Raw genomic sequence first — 27691 nt, 5'->3', positions numbered from 1 at the left:
TGGATAAGTTCTTGTGTCAGTTTTCTTATGTACCTCCCCACATGTTCCCCTATTGGTTAGCTGGGCTTCCCCTCCCGTCTCCACCCCTTCCCTGTAAAACTCTGTCTCCCCCCGTGTTCGGGGCCATTTTGCTGTGGGTTTTTCCACTTGTTGGTTTGCCCTGTGCTGCCTGTGGGCTCTTCAATAAACCGACGTTTTACCCCCAGCAAGTGGTCGCCTCCTCTCTCGTCTCGTCCAGCGCGAACCCAAGTCCGCAATCCAGCCCAGCCCGAGGCCAGGACGCCAAGGGGGGCTGGCCTCAGATGCGCAGGGGCGTCGGCCGCTTTACCCCTTCAGCTAGCCGGACTTAGGGCCGTGTACGCCCTCGCGCAGTTTGCCGTCCAACGTGGGGGCCGACGAAGTGGACTTTTGACCACGGACTGGACCCTGCGGAGTTGGGATTTACTTACCCTCTGGACGCCAGACTACCCCGGGTAGTAGCAGGCTTCGTTTTAGAAGCAGCGCTCCCCGGCGGAAGGGAGTCGGGACTCCTCGCACCCTCAGAGGACGACTCCCCGAGACGAGTGACCTTCGCCTGGTTTTTTCTTTGTCGCCGCAGCAGGATTGGTGAGTTCGGGCCCCGTCCTGGGGACTCTCCGGCTTCCCCTCTGCCTTTTTAACTTTCCCTAGGGGTATATGCCCTGCGTTGGGGACCTACCCCCCCGCCTTCTCTCCTTGAGGTTTTTCCTCGTCCCCGCGCCGTTTTTGTTTTCTCTTCCCTTTGGGTGCCGGATTTCCCCAGACGTGGGGCCGCACCCATCACCCAATCTCTTTTTCCCTCCGGCTGTTTACCCAGACTTTGGGGCAGTGGGGGGGGCAGGGGCCGGCGGCAGGCGGCTCATTGTTTAAGTTCTCGTTGTTTCCCGGGCGTGCGGTTGCGTCATCAGAGGATTTTCCCCCTTTCTAGCGGTAGCAGTTTCTGCTCTAGAAAGGCGCAATGGGTGCCGGCTTGGGAAAATCCCAGAAGGAGGTTTATTATGTTGTGAAGGGTTTGTTGCTTGGGGGTGGTCAGAAAGCCCGCAAGCAGGAGTTAAAATGTTTAGTTAAGTGGGTATTTTCTAGGTTTCCCGAGGTCTCCCCGGAACGCGTAAAAGAGCCGCGGTTTTGGGCAGCCGTTGTGGCAAAATTAGAAGAGGCCATAAATTCCGGGGAGACATAACTAGCCACCGTGGCGTATTGCGCGCGCAGAGTTCATGCGACACTCGGCGTGCCTGTGGAGCCTAAGAAATGTCCCGCGGTTTCTGGTTTGTCCCCTCGTTCTCCTCGTTCAGTTGCCCTTGTCCCCCAAACCTTTCCCTCGTCCCGTAGGCATGAGCCCTCGAGGAGGATTTTGAGGGCCGACCAGAGGCAGGGGGTCCATCCTGCCCCTGCTCCCCCTCGACCGGCTCGGCCTCCCCCTTCGAGGAGCCCTGGCCAGGCTCCTTCTCTTCCCTTACCCTCTACCCCGGTCCCCAAGTCCCCGGTTCCAAACCCCAAAGTTGTTCGGTTTTGCGACGACCCTCAAAAGGGGTCCCTTGGTGCCCGAGATGGCGGCGGCCACGCGGCCGCTCCCGCCAGGGCTCTTTCTTCTCCTCCTAACCCTTTCCTCCCTAATGCTAACCCTTTCCTTCCCCTGGACCGAACCTCTTTTTCGGTTGTCCCTCCCCCATCTCTTTCCTCTGCTCCTTCCATTTCTCCGCCCTCCGATCCTCCGTCGGCTCCTCCCCAGGTTCCTCCCCCAGTTCAGCCCCCTGTTTACTCCTCCCCTGCTCCACCTTCATACTCTGCTCCGCCTCTGAACTCCACCCAGGGGGCGGAGAGGGGCGGTGTGCCGCGCCCACTCCCTCGCCCTGCCCCATTGCCAGACTCCGCCTCAACCTCCTCCAACTCCGGTTCCCACGCTCCCCCTTCCGGTTCTCACGCCTTGTGTTCGGGGTGGGGGGGGATGGATGACTGGAAGCCGGGGCAGGCGCCTTTATTGGAAGCCGCTCCGGTTACGTACCACCTCAGCGGGGAGGGGAGCTCTCAGGCCCAGTGGGTGCCTTTAGCACAGGCCCGGATTAAGAAACTGTGCAAGGCGCAGAAGGACTACTCCCGCGGGTCTGAATACTTCCGGGGTATGCTCCGGAATGCCCTTGCACAGGGAGATCAGGTGCCGGCGGACCTGAGGGCCCTTTTCTCTAGTTTAACAAGACCCATGGAGTTTAGGGTCTGGGTGGGGGAATGGAGGAGGGAGATAGTGGAGGTTCTCCCGATTCTTTGGGGGAATCCTTCAGTGTCTCATGACGCGGACGGTTTGGCAATTTCCCAAGAATATCTTTTAGGCGAGGGACAGTGGGCAGAGGGGATAGCTCAAGCAAAGGCCTTGTTCTCGTCTCAGCTTGTAGAGACCGCTAAGGCAGCAGAGCGGGCCTTTTATAAGCTAGAGGTGATGACCTCCCAATGGGAGGACGATGAAGTCCGGCAGGGGCCGCAAGAGCCTTACATGGTTTTTATCGAGCGCCTCTACAGATACGTGGAGGCCCAGGCGACCGGGGACGACGACAGGGAGAAGATGCTCTGGAGGATGGCGTATAGCAACGCCAACCTAGAGTGTCGGAAGGCCATCAGGAGGCTCCCTCGAAGTCCCCGGCCCACGGTGGAGGCCATGATAGAGGCCGTGGTAGGCCAGGTATCCTTACCATCGCGGCCTAAAAGAGCCTCAGTGGCTTTTGCGGAGGACCCCGAACCGGACTTCTTTGATATAGAAGCTGCCCCCGTTGCCGGGCCCCCAACACCCGGGTCCGGCAGAAGATCAACAGCCACCCACCCCTGCCACCTCTGTGGCAAGACAGGGCATTGGATGCCTCAATGCCAGATACGATTAGATTATTTGGAGTATAGAAGGAAGCGGGAAAAGGAGGAGAGTAAGGGCACAAAAAACTAGGCCTGGAGCCCAGCCCCTCCCTGCGCGAAGACAAAAATGCGGCAGGCCACTTAAAAACAAGCGGGGAGGGAGGAGACGACAGAGAGCTGCCGTACACACTGCCGGATTTGTCTTACTTAGTACCAGACTTGACACATACCTGTGGTATTCAGCCTACACCTGCGCTTGACACCATGTCCTCTGTCCCTACAGGCTGCAGCTAACTAGGGACTTCTATCTCCCTAGTAGTGACATCCAGCTGGTGTCTGTCGACCTGCAACACCCGGGTCGCTGGAGGAAACTTGGACGTTGCAGGTGGACAGTCGTCGGGGACACAAAGCACACACCGCGAGACATTCACATCGTCCCTGGTCTAGTAACTACCGACCGGGACCATTTCGCGGTAGGGCTGTACTGTGTCCGACCCCCACTCTTCCTCCCTAAGGGACAGATCATTGCCCAGGCTATTCCGGTTCCAGATAAAGATAATTGGAAGAACTCCGTGGAGAGGACATCGCCTCCGACAGTAGCCTGGGCACAGCTGGTGGGGAGGGAGAAGCCCCGCCTGACTTGTCAGCTCTCGTTGGGAGGGGACAGAAAGATCGTGAGGGGTCTTTTGGACACAGGTGCGGATGTGACGATCATTCCCTCTCGGGAGTGGCCGTCACATTGGGACTTGCAAAGCGCTGCGGGCACAATCTCAGGTGTTGGGGGCCTTCAATTGGCCAATCAATCTAAGAGCATTGTGCAAATTAAGGGGCCCGATGGGCAATTGGCCTCTATACGCCCGTTCGTTTTAGATTACACCGAGCCTCTCTGGGGAAGGGACCTACTAGCCCAGTGGGGAGCCAGAATTGACCTCCCAAAGGCTCCCCAGGTTTTTCGGGCAGTGGCCACTGAGGAGCGCCAGACCTGGAAGCTGAATTGGCTGTCAGATAAACCAGTACAGGTCTTGCAGTGGCCACTCAACAAGCAAAAATTAAAAGCGCTCAATGAGCTCATTCAGGAGCAGTTACTGAAAGGCCACCTGGTGGAGACAATGTCACCTTGGAACTCCCCAGTGTTTGTCATTAAGAAGCCTAATAAGGACAAGTGGCGGCTCCTGACCGACCTCCGCCAAATTAACGAACAAATAATGGACATGGGTCCTCTTCAGCCAGGGATGCCTTCCCCAGCAATGCTCCCCCAAAACTGGAATTTGGCAGTTATAGATATAAAAGATGGTTTTTTCCAGATTCCCCTGCACCCAGACGATGCCCCGCGCTTTGCGTTCACGGTTCCATCCATCAATCGTGAGTCCCCAGCCAAGCGCTATCATTGGCGAATGCTTCCGCAAGGCCTAAAGAACAGCCCTGTGATCTGCCAATGGTATGTCGCTTTGCTGCTGTCACCCATACGTACAGCCCTCGGGAATGCCGTCATCATTCACCATTACATGGACGACATCCTCGTGTGTGCACCCGACCACAGTCTGCTTGCCCATGCGCTTGACCTGACAACCAATGCGTTGGTTGCTGCAGGGTTCGAGCTCCAGCAGGACAAAATTCAGCGGATGCCACCTTGGAAATACCTGGGCCTCGAAATCACAAAGCGGACCATTGTTCCGCAGAAATAGGCTATTAGGACAAAAGTCCAGACCCTAGCGGATGTCCATCAGCTGTGTGGGTCTTTAAATTGGGTGAGACCCTGGCTAGGCATTTCAACTGAAGACCTAGCCCCCCTTTTCAATTTGTTGAAAGGGGGAGAGGGGCTGAGTTCCCCTAGGGCTCTCACCCCAGAGGCAGGGGTGGCTTTGGAGAAGATACAGAAAGTTATTTTGGCCAGGCAGGCCCACCGTTACCATCCGGGCCTGCCCTTCAAATTTATTATACTGAGAAAATTGCCACATCTCCATGGCGTGATACACCAGTGGGACACCAGTGTAAAGGACCAGGGGCTGGGTGACCCCCTCTTAATTATAGAGTGGGTGTTTCTCAGCCACCATCGGTCCAAAAGAATGACACGGCCACAGGAGTTGGTAGCCGAACTGATCCTCAAAGCAAGATCGAGGATCAGGGAGCTGGCGGGGTGTGATTTCGCATGCATACATATCCCAATTAAATTAGAATCAGGACAACTCAAATTAAAGACCTTTGAAGAACTGCTGCAAACTAATGAATATCTTCAGTTTGCACTCGACAGCTACACCGGGCGCATCGCAGTAGATCGGCCGGCCTGCAAATTATTCAATTCGGAGTTTAAATTATCGCTGAAAAAGGTTCAGAGCAGGAAGCTGCTGGATGCCTTGACAGTTTTCACAGACGCGTCTGGAGCATCCCACAAGTCAGTAATGACTTGGAAAGATCCTCAGACTCAGCAGTGGGAGACTGATGTTGTTGTGGAGGGCTCTCCACAAGTTGCTGAGTTGGACGCAGTCGTCAGGGCATTCCAGAGGTTCCCTGGGCCTTCTAATTTGGTTACAGATTCTGCATATGTCGCAGGTGTAGTGTCTCAAGCTGAGTCTGCGGTTCTTCAAGAGGTCACCAGCAAAAGATTATTTGAATTGCTTAACAGGCTCGTCAAGCTAGTCTCCCACCGCGAGCACCCTTTTTATGTTATGCATGTGAGATCACATACTGATCTGCCCGGGTTTATTGCGGAAGGCAACCGTTGTGCCGACTCTCTGGCCGCGGCTGCTGTTACGCAGGCCCCTCTCCCAGACGTGTTCGGCCAGGCTAAGATCAGTCACCAACTTTTCCATCAGAATGCGCCTGGCCTGGTCCGGCAGTTCAATCTGACACAGGATCAGGCCAAGGCGATAGTGGCCACATGTCCCCAATGCCAACAAGATCAGATGCCTACTGTGGCCTCAGGGGCCAATTCCCGAGGTTTGGCGAGCTGCGAAGTGTGGCAGATGGACGTGACGCATGTCCCATCTTTTGGTCGATTGTGTTACGTCCATGTCTCAGTTGATACCTTCTCTGGGGCTATCTATGCTTCTGCCCACACAGGTGAAAAGGCAGCGGATGTGCAGAAGCATCTGCTTCAGGCATTCGCTGTCTTGGGCATCTTTAGGGCCCTAAAAACAGATAATGGCCCTGCGTATACCTCCAAGGAGCTGCGGAGCTTCCTGTAGCAATGGGGAGTAGTCCATACGACTGGCATCCCCTATTCCCCAACAGGCCAAGCCATGGTGGAGAGGGCCCACCAGAGCTTTAAGAAGATCTTATCCCGGCAACAACCGGCGATGAAGGTGGAGACCCCCCACGTCCGGCTGTCAAGGGCATTGTACACGCTTAACTTTCTAAATTGCTCTTTTGACAGCCAAAATCCTCCAGTGGTCCGGCACTTTGGCAGTCACCAGCAGCTGCAGCCTAAAGCCAGGCCACCGGTTCTTGTAAAAGATCCGGAGACCTGGCGGACGGAGGGCCCCTTTGACCTGGTGACCTGGGGGAGGGGATATGCCTGCGTGTCCACTCCCTCAGGCCCCAGGTGGATTCCATCTAAGTGGGTCAGGCCCTTCGTCCCGAAACAGAGGACTAAGAAGGAGGCAGTACCACAAGTCCGGCAAGCTTGTTGGCGTTGGCGGAGGAAACCACACCATCAATCTTTGTCTTTCTTTCCGGATCTTCCCCCAGTTACAGAAGAGCCCTCTCCTCCAGCTTCTCCTCCACCCCTTGACCTCCTATGTCATGTTTCCTCCCATTCACCCCCTGCTCCAGCTCTTACCCCCTGTATGTTTTACTTAAACTGGTTGTTTGGAGAAGAACCATTTTTGTGAATTCGTCATACTTTTACTATCTTATCTCATTTCAGTTACATCTCCCCCATGGCCCCCGTTTCAACATCGCTGACTCCCAACCCTAGCCTGCTAATGGCGATCATGACGACCTGCGGACTCCTTTTGCCACCTTCGGAGCCGTGGGTCATCCCCCAGCGGAAAGTCAACGTCTGGCGTGCCTTGGCTCAATCGTTAGGACAGGACAGTATATGCCTAGACACGGGCGCAGCAGAGGACCCGATGTCGCCTTGTGGGGATCCCTTTCTCTCCAGGCGAGTTTCTCCCTGCCTTCTAAAGTGCCTTTAATGCTATCCTAGCCCAGAGCCTCACTATCCTCCCCAGTTGTGATTCCTCCAACGCCTGGAGAGACGGAGTGAGCAGGCTAGATCCTGCACCCTCCGAGCCCACAGAGTTACATTTCCTCGGTTCGACCAATGCATCAATTTGCTTTCAGTTTGATTATACAATCACCCCCGTCGAGAGGGGTAGTGAGGTAGTGCTACAGTCCAAGTTAGAATACCAAGCTAAGCAGTGGTGTAAGGCTGTCCTAAAGATCCTCGGCCCCACCACTACCAGACGGACCCCTTACTCCCTTCCCCGAGGCGTGTTTTTAATTGTGGCGACCGGGCGTGGGCAGGCATCCCCTCTGGCCTGGTCGGAAGGGCCGTGCACTTTTGGCCGGCTGACACTGTTTACCCCCAACGTCACTCAAATTATCAATTGGAAGAAGACAAACATCACATCTAAATTGGCTAGACCTAAAAGAGATCTCAAGGATCTCATTGAGGATTGTGATGATGAAATTACTCATTGGTCACACTCAAAATCCGTCGCCTTTACCATCTTGTTGCCTTGGGTATCGGTGGCGAAGGCTCTAGGTGAATTGGGCTGTCTAGAGTGCTGGGTGGCTAAACAAGCAAATTTTACTTCGGCCGCGCTCTACGACCTCCTCACAGACGAGGAAATAACAAGGAAGGCGACACTCCAAAACAGAGCAGCAATAGATTTTCTATTGCTGCTCCATCATCATCACTGTGAGGAGTTTGAGGGCCTCTGCTGCCTGAACCTATCCTCTCGAGCCGAGGACGCCAGACATTCCATCAAGAGGCTGCAAGACCTTGTCCATCAGGTCAAGCAAGAAACCTCTGACTGGCTGGGGGACATTTTCAAGGGTTGGGGCCTCAGCGGGTGGGCCGGTTCCATAATAGAATCTGTTTGCAAGGTTGTTCTGAGTTAATTAGTACTTTTAGTTTTCATTATTTTGATCCGCGGTTTGGTCCAGAGACTAATGGTCAGAGATACCTCAGCATCTGTCAACCATGCCGCAGTCCCGTCGGACAAGCCCATCGAGCTGGAAGACCTCTCCTCGGAGGCCGAAGAAGCTACAGATGAGGAAGGGGCGACTGCACCGTCCTTCGACCACCCAGGGGCGGGCGGATTCCAGCTCGAAGAAAGCGAGGCCTGGCCGGACCAGCCGCGAGATCCTGAATTTTAAGTTTCTGTGGACTTCCCGTTCTTTTTATTTTATTTGTTAAGAAACGGGGAGATGTTGTAGTGTGTTTTTAAGTTTCTTGTTTTGTTCCCCCATTTTAGGTATTATTCTCTCCCTGTTCTTTGTAAGATGGTTCTTCCCCCTCCAGTTTTCCCGCCACAGAGTCTTTGGCAGTTATGTTACCACGGTTACCCCTGTCCCCCTTATTTGTCAATCTCTCAAGTTACATAACTGCTCCTCCCTTATCCCACCATATAAGTAAAGTTTTCCTCCTCCCTGGGCCCAGTCAATCACCCCCCACTCCTCCCTGCTTTCGAGAACATTCTTCTCTCTGGGGTCATAGTTGGCTGGCGTCCCAGGGCCCCTCCTTATTGGATAAGTTCTTGTGTCAGTTTTCTTATGTACCTCCCCACATGTTCCCCTATTGGTTAGCTGGGCTTCCCCTCCCGTCTCCACCCCTTCCCTGTAAAACTCTGTCTCCCCCCGTGTTCGGGGCCATTTTTGCTGTGGGTTTTTCCACCTGTTGGTTTGCCCTGTGCTGCATGTGGGCTCTTCAATAAACCGACGTTTTACCCCCAGCAAGTGGTCGCCTCCTCTCTCGTCTCGTCCAGCGCGAACCCAAGTCCGCAATCCAGCCCAGCCCGAGGCCAGGACGCCAAGGGGGGCTGGCCTCAGATGCGCAGGGGCGTCGGCCACTTTACCCCTTCAGCTAGCCGGACTTAGGGCCGTGTACGCCCTCGCGCACTGATGTTTTGCAAAAGTAGATTTCAGAAGCTCATTTTGCTTAGCGGAGGCCAAAATCACTTAGTCTTCTAGGTTTTGAATTTGTCATGTTTGCTTTACTAGGAAACACATCATTAGATTTTTGAAGCTGTATGTATAAAAAATTGCTACTTGGCCTTCATACAGCATTTTCAGCTTATGTGCTTTTTAATAGCACAATTGTTGTTTGACACAGTTACTGGTTGAAGTGGATTTTTAAAGTTATTCAATGAAATAAGTTAACATTAAAGTATTAAAATATTATTAAAAATTTCAACAATTGTATTAGTGTGAACTGTAAACTTTTTCAAAAATGGAAAATATTATGGTTTTTCCACTCTGTGTACTTTTAGAAAAGGCCTTTCATGTAATAATAATAAAGCTTGGTACTGTGGAGTATTGTTGATGGAGTTTAGATATAGAAAAGACAACTCTTTTTTCATTCATAACTCAGAATTTTATGGAGTCAACAACAGCAGTGATAAACTGTAAAAAGACCACGAGACATAAATCCAATTTAAATGCTCTGTCTTCTATAATTTCATTAGAAAAAGAAATAGATATAAAGTGAGGCTATGAGACTGTTTTCTATGGAAGTGTCTGCCATATAATCCTGTTTTCTAATGGTTTTGATTTTGCTGGAGTTTAAAATGCAAATAAATTCAGAAATCGTAGTCTTTAAAATTTCCACGCTGTGTATGCTCTAGATTGCTATAGCGCTGTACTCTCACTTTAAGCATTGTTGATGTGTCTTTTTTTGCCACATATTGAAGACTGAATTTTTACTTCATTGATTTGTACATGTTTCTGAGGAGAAACAAATACCAACCTTGTCACCAGTAATGGGGACAGGATTTGATATTTCTTGAAGACCTATTAAAATTAATATTCCCATTGCTATTGATGTCAGTGGAGTTAACTCTCAAACTTCAGTTTGAGACCAGCAGCTCCAGGCATGAGCTTAGATGGAGGCAGGGATGTAGTTCTTGGATAGAATACTCTATTCCTATACAGAAGGAGTAGTAAAGTTTTGGAAGCCAGCCAGGTCCAAACATTGTTGCTAAAACTATTAAATCAGACACCATAAATATTAAGGGCCAAAACATTATCGCTGCACATAAACAAAATTGCATACCCTGACAAATTTTACACACTTTGCTGAGAAGGAAGCCCTAAGATTTTAATTGAAAGGGAACCTCATGTTATACTGCTAAAAACTGGCAAAGAAAATGGTCCCTGAGAATGTTTGGTTTATCCTCTCAAATCCCTTCGTGACAGATTGTTCTTATGCTACAGCATTACCAGTTTGTATTGCTGGAGGAAAGTTTAATTGGTTCAGCTTCAGGAGCAATTAAATGGCAGAAAGTAATAATATCGTTAACATAGACTGTCAGCAAGTCCACGTGTTGTGTCTTTGTTTCCATGTTGATATTTTCAAGAACATGTACAAATGCAATGCTTTAATTCCGCTTCCAGTGCAGTCTCTCTGGTTTTGATTGTCACCTACACCAGGAGCAGAGGTCTGCCTATGGAGCTTGTTCTGACTGCACTGCTCACACTAATGCAAAGCTAATAATGATGGGGAAAGCACCACCAGTGTGTTGCTGTTCCATTTAAGAAGTCATTTTAAGGCTTTTTTGACTAATGGTCAGATCTGCTGCTCACATAAGTGAGCTCTGTGTTCCTGCGCTGCAAGCTCACTGGTCCTTTCCTCCCTCTTTCCACCTCTTCTACCCTATTTTTGCTTTTTCTTACATAATTTTTCTGTATGCAAGAACTGTCTTCTGGAAGACTTTTTGGAGACTTCCAAGAATTACAGTGGAACACTCTTCTTGATGCTCCAAGGAAAATAATGAAAACTGGTTGTGTTGCAAACATTTTCTCCTGTTAAATTCCAGATGTTTGAAGACTGACTGAAGATCTTTTATTTTCCTTAAAAGCAGGTCCCACAAAATGGCTTTGGGAGAGATACAGGAGAAACTTCCTCTGCAAGAGGAAAAACCAAACAGAAAGCCCAAAATACTAAGCTTGTTTGTGCAGGAAATTCAGATGATCTCTATTTCACTCAGGTCAGCTCTCAGGAGTGTACAGGAAAACTGATAATTTACTAAAGGATTTCCTTTTGGATTTCCAGTGACCTGTTTGGTTACCACAGCAGTACTTTTTTGACCTGATGAACACTGGACATGACATTTTAGGGAGCAGGTGTTGGGATTTTTTGTGTATATTTTGTTTTGAATCCTGAAGAAATGTGGTGAGAGCTGATGTGTTGATTAAACTGAATTTGTAGAAACACTGCTAGAAATATGTGTTTATGAAATGTTTATGAAAGTATACAAAGAGTAGTGCATCAAAACAACCATACTGAAAGTTTTGCAGGAAAAAGAAACTTTATATTCTTTCCAATGTTGTTTAATATCTCTTGAGATAAAGTTACTTGCTCTGAGCACAACTCTCTGGAGCCTGGAAGCCTTCTTTCCTTCATGAAAGAAGTGGTATTTCATTTTGAAGGTTACTGCATTTATACCAGATGAGTTTTGAGCACAAAAGTTACTGCATTATCTACTGACATAATTTATTGTTTACTTGTAAAAGAGAGATGAAAAGCAGATCTCACAAGCAGTCCGAAAATGGATTTTATTTCAATTAGAAATCTTTCTGATGTTTTGTAGCAAACTTGTTTTAGATTAATTTGGATGAACCTTGATAGATTAATGAGTTAATTAGCGCCTTCCCTTTTTGCTTTTTGGTACAGGAATCAGGAGCTTAAAGACCTGGGAGAGCTTGCTCCTCACTGGGACAACATGCGCAAAAGTGTAATTGCTCACTGTGATCAGTTGCTGAGCATGTACCAGGACACTCTGGCAGAGCTTGGGAAGCATACAGGTGGGAATCTGTGATTTTATCTGGAACCTTTCAGAGCTTACTAGATTGTTAGCTATAAAATACTGGCATATTCAGTGGGAATAAAATACATAAAAATCTTAGAATCAAAGGATGGTTTGGATTGGAAGGGACCTTAAAGATTATCAAGTTCTAGCCCACCTGGACCAGGTTACTCAAACTCCCATCCAGCCTGGCCTTGAATACTTCCAGCAATGGGGCATCCCCAGCTCCTCTGGGCAGCCTGTTCCAGTGTCTCACCTCCCTCCACATTAAAGAATTTCTTCCTTATGTCTAATCCAGATCTCCTCATTTAAGTTTGAATCCCCTTGTCCTGTCATCACATGATCTTGTAGAAAGTTCCGCTCCAGCTTTTATTGTAAGCTCCCTCCAGGTACTGAGGCAGTAAGGTTGCAATTGCATCAGCCTGAAATCTCTTTCCCAAGCTGAACTGTTCCAATCAGCATCTCTGTGGCCTCCTCTGGACTCACTCCAGCAGGTCTGTGTCCCTCCTGCGCTGGGAGCCCAGAGCTGGATGCAGAGATCTTGGTCACAGAAAAGGAGAAATCCGATTTGAGTGTATTAAAAAAAACCAGTCTCTAACTGAAAGTCACCTTTTTGAAAGCAGTCGGTCAGCTGCTTAAATATTTGGTGGGGGAAAAAGCTCTTGTGTTGCACTAAATGTTGTATAATTATTTCCATTTTGTTGGCAGAAGTGACGTTTCTTGTATTTATGATTGTTTGTCATCATCAGAATATCCCAGTTCCAATTTTGGCATCTACTGTCTAGCCCAGTATGGCACTTCCTGATTCTGTTTTAAATAGTATCTATATGTATTTTCAATCTTTGCCTAATTAATCTTGAAAGCGCTCCATAAAGTGTCGTAAACAAGCCAATAAATACAGATAATGACAGATCCAATGTAATAATTATAACATTCAGGAAGATATTGAGGGAACATTTTGAGATTTTAAAAAACAGACAATATAATCTCTTAAACATAAACCCTGCAAGACCTGTGTTGTGCAAAGTGGCTTTCTAAAGGGTTTATAATGTTAAAGGACCCATCTTAATTGGGTCTTGAGAGAAATAATGTGGTCCTGGGAAACTGAGGTCATCCGGGAGGAGCAAATCAGCACATGTAAAAGAGAAAGGGACATTAATCAGAAAACAAAGCAGTCTAATACAAGATTGTATACAAGATCAGAAAAGCGAGCCAGACATAGATTTGATTTAATACTGTAGTTGAACAAATAGTTACGTTGGGAGCACGTTGAAATTCAAGTACTTATGAAGTAGAAATTGCTAAGATTAGGGATGTGAGTACAATTTTAATTCAGACTTTTCAGGTCAACATATTTCAAGGCATGCCAAAAACCATTTTGCTGTTCAGTGTAGCCAGTGCAGGTGTCTTTCTTCATCCTAAAACATCGCCTGAGTTTGTGTTGAATTGTTCAGAAGGGCAGATGGCACCTGCAAATAAAATTTCTCCAAAATATGCTCATGCTTCCCCAGCACAATAATCTCACGTTGGGCTTTTTGAGTGATACCCACTTGAACTCAACCAAACTATTTGGGAATTTAGTGGAGAAGGCTGTTAGGAGACCACCTAATTTCTTTTTGAAGTTGAGAGATTGCTGTGGAAGTATGAGGAAGCCACATTAGTGTTAGACAGCAATTTTGGTTTACCAGCATATTTATTGAAAATGGATGTTTAAGAAAGTTAAAACTATTTCAGATTTGAGTTGTTTTGGCAAACACTTTTATCCTCAGTTATGGGAGAATTTGAGAGAATGTAAAGCATTTTATTGTAAGGAAATATACCAGGAAGATATAAGTGTTAGGAAACAAAAAGCCCAGTAATTTCAGGTAACTCTAAAGCACAGATTTGGTGATATTGGGAGGGAGTGGAACTTTGAAAATTATTTGTTTGTTTCAATCTGCATCATGGGATTTCCTGTCTAATCTAAAATTTTGACTCCTGGCTGTGCTCTTCATCTGTATTAAATTATAATTTTAAGTTCCTAACTTAGGGAGCAGCCTGAGCATGCTTGGCTGGTCTGGAGCATCGTTGGTGCCCTCTGGCAGAGTGGTTTATATTGGGAGGCTCAGTGCTCAGTCCTGTGGCAGTTTCAACAGATAAACACTAGCAAGTCTTGATTGGGCAAGCAAAAAACAATTTAAAATATTTTCTTTATCTTTTTATGTGTTTGCTTCAAAAAAAGGCTGAACCTTGGCAAAACTTATTTAAAAATTCCATCTGAGTGAGAGGAATTTTAGTTCTAGTAATTAATAGTTGGCGAAATGATAGAATGTTGGAAAAGTGGCCTAGGTGAACGTTGGGCTGCCTGAGTTAGAAGACAAGGCCACCTCTCTTTCCTAATCTACACCCTTTTATTTTATACAGATTCTGTATTAAATGTGTTCAGGTAAATTATATTTTCATGCTGTCGGACTTTAATTATTTTTCTTTACGCTACCAAAAAACTACTCAAATTCTAATGTTTTGGAAATATACAGCCATATTAATTTGTTTTGTTTTGTTTTTCCAAGGCATCATGCCTCCTCTGAACAAATATATAGCTTTTCTTAAGATAGTTTGTGTTTCTTTATTTGACCTTTCTAGGAAGAACGCATAGCCTATTCAATACAATACTTTTCTTCAAAGAAAATAATCTTACTTGGAAAAATGCAGTGCCATCATAGCTCTGTAACCTCGCAGTTTTAGCACAGAATATACACAATGCACATTAACTGCTGCGTTGTCTCCAGCAGACTACAGACTGATTTCAGACAGCAGGGAAGAGTATCTGTCTCCCAGAATAAAACAGTTAGATTGCTCTGTGAATTAAATGCTGCTTTGCTGCTTCCAGTATGGATACATGCTGAGACTCAGTGAACATTTCATCTCCTAATATATAATTATCCATTGAAGGTAAATTAAAGACAACTCCTCACATACAAGTATTGTCTCCCTTTAAAAGGAATACAAAAACATCTGGGTGGTTAAGACAATGATTCTTTAAACTTTTGTTTTTCAGGTTCTTCCTTTAAATCAAGCTGTAGCAAAGGAGAAAAAACACTAGAATTCATCCCAATAAATCTTCATCTGCAAAGAATGCATGTGCATAGTCCTCGACTGAAAGGTAAAGAAATTCCCCAAGTATGACTAAGTGTGCTTTGAAACACAGTTTCACTGAAATCTAGAAATCACATCCAAAGTCAAAGCTCTGCAAGGAATTTCCCTGCCTCGTCTTCTGATGCCACAAGTTGTGGACAATTACTGCACATCTTGGAAAACTAGGGGCTGGTTAACTAAATTTCTTCCAAGTTCTTTTCTAAAAACAGATTCCAAGAATGTGCTCATGTTGTTCCTATGACACTTCAAGCAAATAAGTAAATGGAGAATATGTGCTATTTTGGCTCAGTGTTGAGTGAAAATACTGCAAGCTTCCAACATCTCCTGGAAAGGGGGATAACTTTCTCTAACATGGTCTGTGGTTCTTTTTAACACAGAATTCTGTTGTTGCCACTTGCATATGATTTTAGCAGCTTCCTTTACAGATCAAAGATCATATTGATACATATATATGACCAAATGGCACAGTGAATAATTTGTTGATCAATTGAGATCTGATAAATTTGCTGTAACTACAAACACAGAAATTACATTCTGATATGGTTTTTGCCTTATTAATACACTCTGCATCTAAGATTGTAAAACAGGAAATAAAAACAGTGGTAAATTTCCTGTTTTGTACTGTGTGAGTATACATCCACTTCTAAATTGGGACACAGGGGCTTCCAATTATCTGTTAGATACTTGTTGGTTCAATATTTTGTTATTTGTTTTACTAAAAAATTGTGCCTCCAAATATTTCAACAAGATGGGGATTTATAGTGACATAATGTGATAACACAGATTTTAATTTAATGTTTTCAAGTTAATTAATTAACTGAAAAGGATTTTTAGGTTTGTAATGGGGGCCAGAAGCTTAACGTTGTCTTTTCAACAAAACCTCTTTGTGAACAGGACACTGTTCTATTTGCTAAATAAAAAGAGAATTTGAGTGAAATCTGTGACTTACTTAAGCACCCACAACTTTTACAGTACTGGAGTTTTGTTTTGCTTTTTAATGAATTTTCTCCCTTCTTCTCCAAAACCATTTTGCTTTGCACACATCATTAATTGATAATCAAAAAGAGTACAGGAAGAGATAAATGTTAGAATTGTTCTAGTTGTCTTCCAAATTTGGATCTTCAAATTATAAAACTCTGCCTCTGTTAGTTAACTGATGTTCTTCCCTGTGTCTTGTATTAGATATATGCAGGCTAAGCAGTTTGCAGCAATTGCTAATTGATCTGGAATAGGCAGCACTTCGATATGAAGTTGGTCTTTCTCAGCTCATGCTTTGCTTGGCATATATCAAAGGACACCTGGAATATAACCAGGAGAATGATGCTGGAAGGGGAAGAATAAAAATTCATGGAGGTGGCATTTAAACAAGCTAATGATCCATGGAGGTGTCATTAGCCCTTACACTATCAGATATCTTAATTTTGGGAATGCAAGATAGGTTTTTATCCCATCTATTGTATATACACATTGGTATGTGGGTTTTTTTGTGTTTGACATGTATAATAATAGGTTTGCTTTTCCTGAACTTTTGTTTGGGTTGTCATTGAGTACTGAAATGGAAGAGAAAGTGTGCTTAAGCTTTCAGTAGGAGTAGCTTTGAGGAAAAATACTGTTTTCCTATGGGTCAATGGTATCCTTATCCATTTGATAAACCCCACATTGTGCTCTGTTCATCATACTAGAGAACTTAAATCTGTATATTGACATAGCTTTGCTTTTATTTCTGTTTGCAATATGTGCTTGTTTTAAATAGATTTGGTGAACTGAAGTGGTTTTTGTTTTGCATCTGGCCAGTTTAAGACACTGACTGCCTCCTCCTCCTCCTTATTGTCAAGTATCAGTGGAGTCCTAATAGCTGAAGAATATGTATTAGTGATAATCTGTATAAAGACCTAAAAGAATGGGCTATTTAAGAACCTTGAGGCTCACCTTAGGCAAATGAAATTATGTCACTTCTCCTTTTAAGTGGATATTGAAGAGTCACCAACTCATTAGAGCTCAAATCAATTTGAGCAAATGTGTTCTGAGATTCAGCTCAGGAAGTAAGGCATAGTTCATTAACTGTGAATCATTTGTACAGTGCTCATGCTTCTGGGCATATTTATCATAACAATGCAAGTTCTATTTTAGGAGAGGTCTAGATTTTAATTTACATGGGAAACTTCTTTGAGGAATAAAACAGTTCTCAAAAAACATCCTGTAACGTTTCCTTTAGAAATGCATTTTAAAGATGAGGCATTCGGAACTGCACTTTTGTACCTCCAGTAAGTTCAGGTACAAAACAGGTACTTACTGTAAATGTAAATTTTTAAACTTAGAAAAAAATAGTTATGTGGTGTGGGATGTAATTAAATCTTCATCTCCACCCTGAGAATCAATCACGAGCTCTTTGAAAAATGATGTTTCACCTCCAGTTCTGTAAGCATATATCCACAAAAAGAATTCATCCCCTATGTCATAAGGCACCAGGTATATACAGAAAGAGACAACAGATTGTTTTCTCAGCAAGCATTTCATTAGTATGATTTATTTCCTATTCTGGTAGCTTCTCAACTGACTTTGTGTTTATAAACATATATAAGAAGTGTATATCCTAGAGCAGGGCTCACCAATTCAGCATTAAACACCATTATATCTGAAAGTACAGTAGCATTACATCCGAACAAATTCAAGCTAGAAAAGGAATAGGGATTTTTACTAGCCTAATTGACTTCTCTGGGAATGCAGTGAGTTTGTTGTCATTTGAAATCTTTTAATCAAGATTAGATGCCTAAACAAAGAGATGCCTTCACTCAACCAAGAGACAAGCTTGATGCAGGAATTATTAGCTGTGATTCAGTAGTCTCTATTATTCAGTCAGACTATTCCATCAAAATGGTCTCTTTTGACTCTAAAATGCTTGAACATGACTACAAGTTAAATAATGAAAGGGGCAATAGAGTGGAATACGCAATGGGCCAATTTACTTGTCAGCTTTGTAAACTGCAGAGCTGGAATATTCTTCTACTCAGTGGCACATAATTTACATATAGCCATAAATCAAATGAACTTTTTAAAGTGTGCAGTGGCTGTATAGAAAGATTGATTAGCTCTTGGGCCTTCTTGGGACATGGATTATCAATTATTCCCTGGAAATTATATAGACTTGTCCTTACTTTTTGTGGAATAGATGTCATAGTGTTTCCATGATTTAGGGATAGAAGCATTCAGATGTCTGTGTTCCTCTGTTCCCATTCCAGATGCTCTGTATGATGTTATCACTGTGGGAGCCCCAGAAGCACATTTCCAAGGATTTAAGAATGGTGGTCTCCGGAAACTGCTGAGTAAATTTGAGGCTGAAAGACGAAAGTAAGTATTCTTTCCAGCAGCTGGGAAAATACCATTAAGGTTGCATTAAAATGCTATAAGCTCACTGAATAACAAAACAGTTTATCCTGCTGAATGAATGGAAGATTAAAATCTGGTAGGATTGAACACTGCATTCATAAAATATTCCCCTTTTTTCCCCTGCTTTGATGAAAATTGAAACACGCTCTACTTCTTGTGTTAAGACCAATTTTGAGTAAACACAGGAAATTACCTCAAGCTGTGCTGCAGGGTGTTCAGGTTGGGAGGATTTCTTCATGTAAAGGGTTTTTGTGCATTGGGACTTGTGGTGGAGTCATCATCCCTGGAAGTGCTCAAGAAAAGGCAGGACTCGGCACTCGGTGCTGCGGTTTAGTTGATATGGGGGTTGTTCTGTCAAAGGTTGGACTCGATGATCTTGGAGGTCCTCTGCAACCTTAATGGTTCAAAATTATGATTTTTTTTCCTTGTATTTTAGGAAGCTGGAGGTATATCAGTACTTGAAAACCTGCTGTTCAGAATGAGCGATCTCTTTGGCAATTCTTGTGCTAAGAGGAATGTATCTGTAGACAATTTTTAAATACAGAAATTGTAACTTAAGGTAGCAGCTTTATTTCTGACAGGCCTGGGTGTATGCTAAGGTAGAAGTATTTTTAGTACGCTGTGAAAAAACAAACTACTCTTATTCTTCAGAAAGCCAAAATAAGACTAATCAAAAATAAAGGTTTCAGTTTATTGTGGAGCTCAAATGCTTTGTTCACTGTTGAACATGCGCCAAAGTGTTAGTCACATCTTTTCCTAAGAATTGGATGTATTTGTGTTTGTTGCTGTGGCTGTTCAGATTTTTTCAGTAGTTGTGACTGCTCAGTGCTCCAGCTGATGGTGCCAACTGCAGTGTTACAGCATTCCAAAGGGAAAGCAGGGAGGGAGTGCTCTGATCTAAATTACCATGACAGTCCACAGAAAATTAATTCCATTATAGTCAATGCTCAAAAAAGTTTCATGGATAAAATATCATAGAGAATAAAAGGGAAATTATTCAATTCTTCTGTTGACTTCTAGGTTGAATAGGAGCTGGCATTAATATTAACATCAAACAAAACCCAGCAGATCTAGTTGCTTTGAAAGCTGTATTATTGAGGGGGTCTTGCTTGCCCTACACAGTATAAAAACCCTGTTAAATCTTCAAAAAGCTTTCATTTCCCTGACCACCTCTGATGCTGAAACCTGCCAATGAAACACGTACATCATGTTGATCACATAAGACGCATCGAGAAACTCGGTGTTAATATTCTGCTGTCAGCAAACTGGTATGGGCAGCCTCATCCCCATCATATGAGGGCCTAGAAAGTACATGTTTTCTGTTGAAGAAAATGTCTGAAGACACTTCTTAAAGTATTTTCTCCTTTACTATCTGATTAATGCAGTTGCAATAGTGATTTGTGGGTTTTTATCATAAAAATTTATAACTGAAGCCGCTAGATATAAATAATATAATAGACATAATCCTTTAAAGTTATATGATATAAAGTAGCATTACAGTTCTCACAGTGCTCACCTTTCAGAAAATGAACCATTTCTTACTACATTCTCAATCTTATAATGGACAAATTTATTTCACTCTGGCGACAACAGTGCTACTTTGCATGCACCTGTTTATTTTGCTGGATAAAGGTGTTTTGAGGACACCTTGTGTCCCCCGGGGCACCTTCTGCAATTTGAATTTCCTGTTTTATGATGGGGCTAGATTTTCTGAAGATTTTGTTGAAGGAAGAAGTGACACCTTGCGATGTCAGTCAGAATACAGAACGAACAGGAAAAATGCAGATTCAGCAGCCGTTTTCTCTAGGCTAACTGAGCTGAAGACCTAATGCAGGACGTGGGAAGAGACTAGTTCTCAGCCAATCCTAGCAGCTGTCTAGATGTGACAGAATTGCCTTGCGTGTTTTTGACCTTCAGTCTGATTATTAGAGCAGTTTATCAAAATATTCAACAGTGTCAGCATATTGCAATATATTTCTTGCGCAGTCTTAGACTTGTGGAATTTGCAGACAAAGAGAAACAGTTATCTGGTAGCATTTGCAGTTGCAAAACAAAAACAAGACTGAGACATATGTTTTGTGAAAGTTTATCAAGCAGAAGAATGTGGAAAATGTGTATGTGAAGATAGTTCTGGCGTCTTTTCTATTACACAGAATATCAATCTTTGTGCAGACACAAAGGGAAAGTCCTGTATAATAATATTTACAAAAATACAGTGGCTTTGCAATTCTTCTCTCATTTATTACCATCAGGAATGTCATATCCAATTTTTATAAAAGGCACATTATAAAAAAAAAATAGGACCTGAAATGAGAGCAAGAAAGGCTTTTCTTTTAAGTGAAAAGTTTCTGGTATGTGATCTGAAGAATGTCCATAAAGCAAGTTTAGGACTGAAATGACCGCTGACAGTCATGTGGTTATGGTTAATGATGGCGCCAATATATGGAAATGGTCAAGTGTGGTTTTATATGCTTAGTGAAAGCTTTCAAACTTTTCCCAGAAAGCATTATAATACAGTTTTCAAAAGGTACCTGAGTCATAATTTACATATGAGAGGTATGTTTTCATTATGCTGCTGCTATTCTGCACTGGACCTACCCATGCGGCCTTTACCCTAATGCAGAAGTTTCATGCAGTTTGTGCCTTAGGACACCTGTGAAAAGTTTCTCTTCTGCCTAACAGTGCTTACATACCAGAGCTGCATGCAGCACTAAGCTTTAAAAGTAGCTGCAGAGGAGGGAATGTCGCTTACTTGTGAGTGGGAATATCTGTTTGTGAAGGCTAAGGCCACAGAAAACCTCAGCTAGTCATACATGCAGCAGTGTGAACACAACAGTTAGAAACTTCAAACGTGTTGTTTCTGAAAAATAATTACACATTCTTCTAGGGGGATTGAGAAAGTTGCTCTCAAATTATGAGAGGAACTAAATATTTGAAGTTGTGTCGTGCTTTCTAGGGTTCTGAAAATGTTTAAATTGTCCAAATAATTACCAGTCTGGTAGTGCACTTCATTCTGAAGAGTCATTCTCTCTTCACTAATTCCTTTACTTAAAAGCTATGATTTACTTAATTGCAATGAGAACTGCCCACACCTTTGGTGTCACTGCCCTCTTTCTTACAAGTGGTGTCTGTAGCTTTTCTGCTGCAATATTCAGTGAAGCCTAGAGCTGTGGGAGATCAGTGAAAACTATCTAGGATTTAAAGACTGAGGGAAATCCCAGAAAGGAGTGAACTTGATAACAGCATTAGCCAGATTCAGCCTGCAAAAAGGACTTTTTGATAAAGGGAGGGAAAAGCCTGATGGGGAATTAGAGAAGTGTCAAGACTTTTAAGACTATGTCTTCACTGCAATTAACATAGACTGTTGCTCTTTGTCCCTGCCCTATCCACTGAGCCTGCTGCTTGAGGGTTCCAGTGGATGTAGTGCCAGATCTGACTCTGGAAGTCATCTCACTAACAGGCTCTCCACCTCAAAGGCAGAACTGTGGCAGTTTCTTGATTACTCAGAGGGACAGAGGTTTGCTTGTTTTTCCTAATTCATTAGGAGGGACAGTTTATATTATTCACTTTGCTGAAATACTCAGAATTATGACTTCTACTAGACATGGGTCTAGTAGACATGAGTAGCTCATGTAAGTTGGAGATGCGTCGTAATTTAGATGTGGCTGGTAGTAATGGCAGCTATATGCCATTAATCCTGATTGCTTCTACAAAGAATTGTATCTAGGAATGAAGACATTGGTGAAAGACAGAAAAATAGAATGGATATTGGGGAATAGAAAATTAGAATTGGGTATTGAGAGTATACCTCAGCAAAATATGTAAGCAAGAGCCTTCATTTTAAAACTGCTTGAAGCTATCCTTATTTGCCAGAATCATAGAAAATGCTGAATTGGAAGGGACTGATCAAGATTTAGTTTCTAATTTGTAGAAAACTAAAGAGAAGGAACTAGAATTCACTCAATAAAAGGCACAAAGGGGAACTGGGGGTAGGGAAGAGATCTGGACAAAGACTGAAATGAAAGCGAATGCATAAAGTTCAGAGGATTGAACAAGTGTCAGTATTTGGTCTTGGTATGCCAAATTAAGAAAGAAAGAAAGTGGTGAAATGGCTGAAGGGACTGAAATACTTCAGACAAAAAGGAGAGAAGGGAGATACAAACAGTACCAGCTGGGAGTAGCATGTACATTCCTCTGGCATTGGTGATGTGCCAGGAGGGGCTTGGGTTCTTTTTTTCCTGTTTTAATCTGAAGCTGCAGAAGATTTTGGTTAGTTTCTCTGAAAGACTAAACCAGGGCTTTATAAAAGGAAGGGTTACGTACCAGAGGTTCAGGTGAGGAGCTGTGGGCTGCAGGCAAGAGCCAGTGGGTGTGTGCATGCTGTCTGAAGTGGTGTTTGAGAACAGTGGTGTAAGAGGATATTGCATAATTTGTAGGGAGGAAAAGAAGAAAGAGGGATAGGAGAAGTCCTGCAAAATAATTGCAGTAGTTTGAACAGTGGACAGTAGGAAGTTTGCAGTGTGCATTTGTGTGGTTTTGAAGTAATTCACTTCCGCACCCATTGCTGGGTCTCTTCTTGCAAATCAGATGCCTGTTCTTTATTGGAGATAACTCTGTTTATCGTCTCTTCCTGGACATCATTGAGGCCAATCAAAACACAGTGTGGGCCACTGATCAATTCAACCTTAATGGCCCACTTGGAAAGACTCGGTGAGGCAGTCAATTCTCTTTTGGGGAGCTCAGTTGGAAGAATAAGGAGCCTTATGCTCTTTGATATTATTACCTGACTTTGTCAAATATTTTCTGTCTCTAGAATTACAGTGTTTAAAAGAAACACATAAAAACATGGGGGTTTATGTTCAGATCACCCACTCAAAGGAATTTTGCACTGTATTACTTGGAGCATGTGGTGGTGGGCTGTTTCATGCCGTTTATGCTTTTACTGTTCAAGGAAAGGTTTGTTTTTACCCTTAAATGCAGGATCAGTGGTGTCTGTGAAGTTCAGGCATCTGGCTTTTTTTTTTTTTGCAAAAGCAGTGGTAAGATTTTTAGCACCATAAGCATTGCTGTTAATGGCAGAAATGAATTTGACATGATGTGACTCTCTGTTATCACAGCACTGGATACCAGTGTATTTACTATTCACCTGAAAACACAGCCAAGGCAAAAGAAGTTTTCAGCAACATCAGTCATCTGCAGCCTCTCATATCAAGCCATGCAGACCTGCTGCTCAGTTCTGCAAGCCAGCGTTCTCCAGACAGCTTGAAGAACTCTTTAAAGATGCTTTCAGAAAAAGTAAGATTCAAATCCTCACTGCAATGGAAAATGGAGTAACCAAGTCTCTCTAACTGCTGGGGAGGAAGGGGGGGGGGGGGTTTCTGCATCATTTGACTTTCACAGCATCAGGAAATGTTAAATAAACTCAGCTAAAATAAGCATCAAAATGTTGTTATTAGAAAAATAATGTTATTTAGCATTTCTGTAGGCCTTCCGTATAGAAAGTTAATGAAATCTATAAAGATTGCTTTATTAAAAAGTGTAATTAATTTAATTTCATGTAGCTTCTTCATCCTCTAGTGGCTACATAGTGGAGTTTATGAAAATATCAACAATTATAAATAATTTTGTAGTATGAGAAGTCTTTTTTTTTCATTCTCTTTCTATGATATTTCAAGCTGCTGGTTATGGGAGGTAGTTCAAGCCAGGTTGGTGTATAAGGTTTAGAATAACAGCATGATCAGAAATGGTGATGCAGCCTGGAAGGAGAAGCTGGGAAATTTGCTCTAGGAGATCTCAAAGTTTATTTCTCTTTTTCCTATTATATCTGTCTGTAGCTGTAACCTCTTCCTCATTTTAGTTCCTTTAGTTCTAAATTAGAGAAGATAATGTTCGCCGCTGGTCTCACAGACTGATAATGGAGATTAGCTGAAGCCTGTAGTGCTTCCCAGCATATGTTACCCTATAAAAATATGAGCCCTTATATGAATAACAATATGAACTCTGTGACCCGAGAGCTTGTGAAGAGTTTCCCATTTCTCCACGGGCCATCCCTTCAGCAGTATGATCCCAGTATGGCTCAATAACACGATCAGTAACCATTTCCATGCATCTTCAGCTATTGGGAAGTGACAGCCCTGTTGGTCTGTTGAGCACCATTACCCCAGCAGCTCCTCGTGCCATAGGAGGGTTTCAAATATTGATATTGAGCTTGGCCACTTGCTGGGAAGGCATTCCAGAAGAGCACTAGGGAGAGGAACATCGCTCTCAGCGGCAGATGTGTGAATCCACACTCGCTCTGAGAATGTGGAGTCGCTCTGAGCGTCAGGGGTGATGGAAGAAGGCAGAATTCAGCCTGGAAATGAAACAGAGGAATTTAAGGAGGGGGACTGTAGTGATTATGGTGTACCTCTGGATGCAGGAGGGCATTTTTAGCTGTGCATAGAAGAGTGAAGCTGCTCTGTTAGAGGTTAGTTCAAAGAAATCTGTATGCACAGGCAAAGCCAATCAGGCAAAGAAGGGTTTGTTCTGAAGATCCAAGGGGTGGTTGCTGAGCAATGTGCATTTTCTCTGCCATTGGCCTCTGGACAGGAGGAGGGGATGATTTCAGAGGCAGGAGCCATGGTACTAAAGTACTGCTTGAACCATGGCTCGCTAGAGACTCTGGCTATAAAAAGGGGACAAAAAAGACAATTCATTCAGTTTGCTAAAGCCTTAGGTATTTTACATTTATAGCTGGTGGCTTAGTTGAGTGTGTTCATATCAGCTTTTCAGGACCAGGATTAAATTGCTGTTAGTGCATGAGCTCAGGTTCCCAGAAGAAGGAGTCTCACCCCATGTACTCCTTGGATGTCTGTCTAGCCTCCACCTTTTGCTTGGAAGAGACAAATCCAGTTGTCTGAACAACTGCAGCAGGAGTGGTTCAATACCTGCTTCCCTGTCTATTACCAAATGCACTCCTAGGAAAAGGTGGACAATAGAGAAATAGGGTGGATTGCTGAGGAAGCAAGTGTGCTGGGACAGCTGCTTGTAAAGAGGGGAGGAGAGATGGGGAAGAGAGACCAAGAAACAGCTTCAGGAAAGAGAAATACAATTTCAAAGCCCTAAACTCAGTGAACCCACACAATACTGAAATTAGATCCCTCATGGTTAATTCAAAGCCTTATATTGCTGTCTTGAAATATTCTGTCTGTATAGTCTGGTACAGTACTGGAGAACCAAGACTACCAGAGTGTTCCTGCTTGCATTTAACACAGAGTAGCACATGCTCTGCTGAGTATAATGACATGATATCTGCTTGTGCTCCTGAGGCATATGTAGTGCTTTGCTATTCCATCTTTCCTGCACTTTTTGTATGTAAAAAATAAATGCTCTGATGTTTTAACTGGATAGATATTTAGAAAGTAAACATCTGTTTGAAGCCATAAAAATTATTTGCCTGGTGATTAAATTCTGCAAGTTTATTAAAAAACATATCACTTGGTATATATAAGAATTCTTTCTATAATTATTAGGTAGCAGTGAGTAAATCTGAATTATCAATAATGTGAATTACATTAAAGTGTTCATGTTGGAAATGGAAGGACTGGCTGCATGGATTGAAAGTGGAAAATGAAATCAAATAATTCCACTGCTGCTTCTTAAAAGGAGCTTATTTTCTCCTGTTAAGCATCTCCATATATAATTTACAGTTTCCTGTAGTGTTTTCCTGAGACTAACCTTTTATCATCCCTTTTTGTTAGTTGATTAAGGAAGCCTTTAGCTATCGACAAGTGTATCAGCATTTGCAGCTTGCAGCAGGCTTGATAAATTAATTTTCCAGCTATGCCTATCTTTGTTTGCAGAAATACTCTTTAGTAGAGTATCTGAAAGAATTTGCAGAGTTTTTATTTCTTTGTATAGACTGGTTTTGTGATTTCAGTGCAGTTTCATAAATAGTGATGTTCTGCAAATTTAGCTGTACTGAGCTGTTAGAAAGTGAAGTTAAAACATAGACTGCTGTAAAACCAATGGGATCTCTGAATGGAATTTAATTACAGAATTATTTGAGTTGCTGCATGAAAAATGGAGTCGCACTTCTGTACTGATTTTCTTTTAAAAACTAAATTTCCCTATAAAATATTTCTATTCAATTATATTACTTAAACTTTGCAGTCCTAGTGGGCATTATTTACATCAAGCTATCCAATTCTCCTAATTTTTTGAAATGTAAAGTTTTTTTGAGCGTTATTCTGAACCAGAAACGTGAAATTTTCTCAAACAGACATTGTGGGGAAGGTAGATATTAAACCTCAGCAAAACCATGATATTGCTGTTTTTAAGGGTAGACAAGTAATGGAGTTTCAACTCTCTTGCTATGGAACTGTAGAAGTGTTGAAGAGGAGCTTTGCTGTTACCACACAACCCCTCAAATCTCATTGTGCCATGGTAAGGCAAAGAATGGTGGGGTGTGATAGCACTATTCCCCAGAGACTAAGTCATTCTCCAGGCATGCACCATCTGGGTTGGAAATGTAGAAAACTGCAATTGTCCTGCAGAGCAATTCAGGACAACGAGGAGACAGTCCTGAGAAAACTGTTAAAAAATGGCCTTTCCCTCAGGCACCAAGTTGGTAATGAGGAGAAGGAATGGGTCTGGTAATATCGCCAGGGAGATGAGTAGCGTTGCCAAGTCTAAAGAATCCCAAGTCAGGTCTGATTTTGGTTTTAAAAAATCAATAATTTTTCTTAGATGTGCCTGCAGTTCTTATTTTTAGAACTGTAGAGATTTATTTGGAGTAAAATTTTCAGCCCGTCCATGTGAAACAATTCAGAAAGCATTTTTTTGGTAAACATAATGAAAATGGGAAAGGCAGAAACTTCTCATTTAAGTACCTCACCTAGCAGCTGGAGCCTTAAGAAAACCATTAATTTTTTAGAGCCTTTCTGTCTTAAATATCTGTAAACTTTTGAGAGGGTCTTGAGACAGGAAGGCAAGAAAAAGAAGTTGAGTAGGAGTGGGTGCAAAAGAGGAACAGGTAGCATGAAGAAAGGGATAGGATAAGAAATGCAGAAACTGGGAGAAAAGACTTCCAGGAATCTTCTCAGGAGTTCCAGGGAGGTGCTGGCACTTGGCACTTGTTTGTTTTGGGGTTTTTTTGGCTACTTTTCCCTCCAGTTTTTGCATAAGCAGCACATAAGGGCTGAAGAGAGCTTGGCTGGGCAGCCCTCATTTTTGGCATTTCCTGCTGGTTGAGGCTGGATCCTCTGACTCTTATCTACATACCTTCCCACATCCCTGTTTAATTAAGATTGTCTGCACAAAGGCATACTTTCCTTGTTGAGGTGGAAGGGAGATGAATAATGCAG

General features: G+C 43.4%; 1 protein-coding gene across 1 annotated transcript in view; it reads left to right on the top strand.

Moving 5' to 3' along the window:
* LOC128950064 (inositol polyphosphate 4-phosphatase type II-like) overlaps positions 1–27691 on the top strand; it is an 82002-nt gene that overhangs the window by 3569 nt on the left and 50742 nt on the right. Inside the window, exons 2-5 of the mRNA XM_054294942.1 lie at positions 11693–11823; positions 14863–14967; positions 18200–18308; positions 23465–23642. Coding sequence (XP_054150917.1) covers positions 11693–11823; positions 14863–14967; positions 18200–18308; positions 23465–23642 — 523 coding nt within the window. The remainder of the gene's footprint in view (positions 1–11692; positions 11824–14862; positions 14968–18199; positions 18309–23464; positions 23643–27691) is intronic.

This window comes from Melozone crissalis, unplaced genomic scaffold (assembly GCF_028551555.1).
Source record: "Melozone crissalis strain CALT ecotype California unplaced genomic scaffold, PUWL_Pcris_2 ptg000391l_1, whole genome shotgun sequence".
In the NCBI taxonomy this organism is placed as follows: domain Eukaryota; kingdom Metazoa; phylum Chordata; class Aves; order Passeriformes; family Passerellidae; genus Melozone; species Melozone crissalis.
The sequence above is the reverse complement of the archived record's forward strand: the minus strand, read 5'-3'. Positions and strand labels throughout refer to the sequence as shown.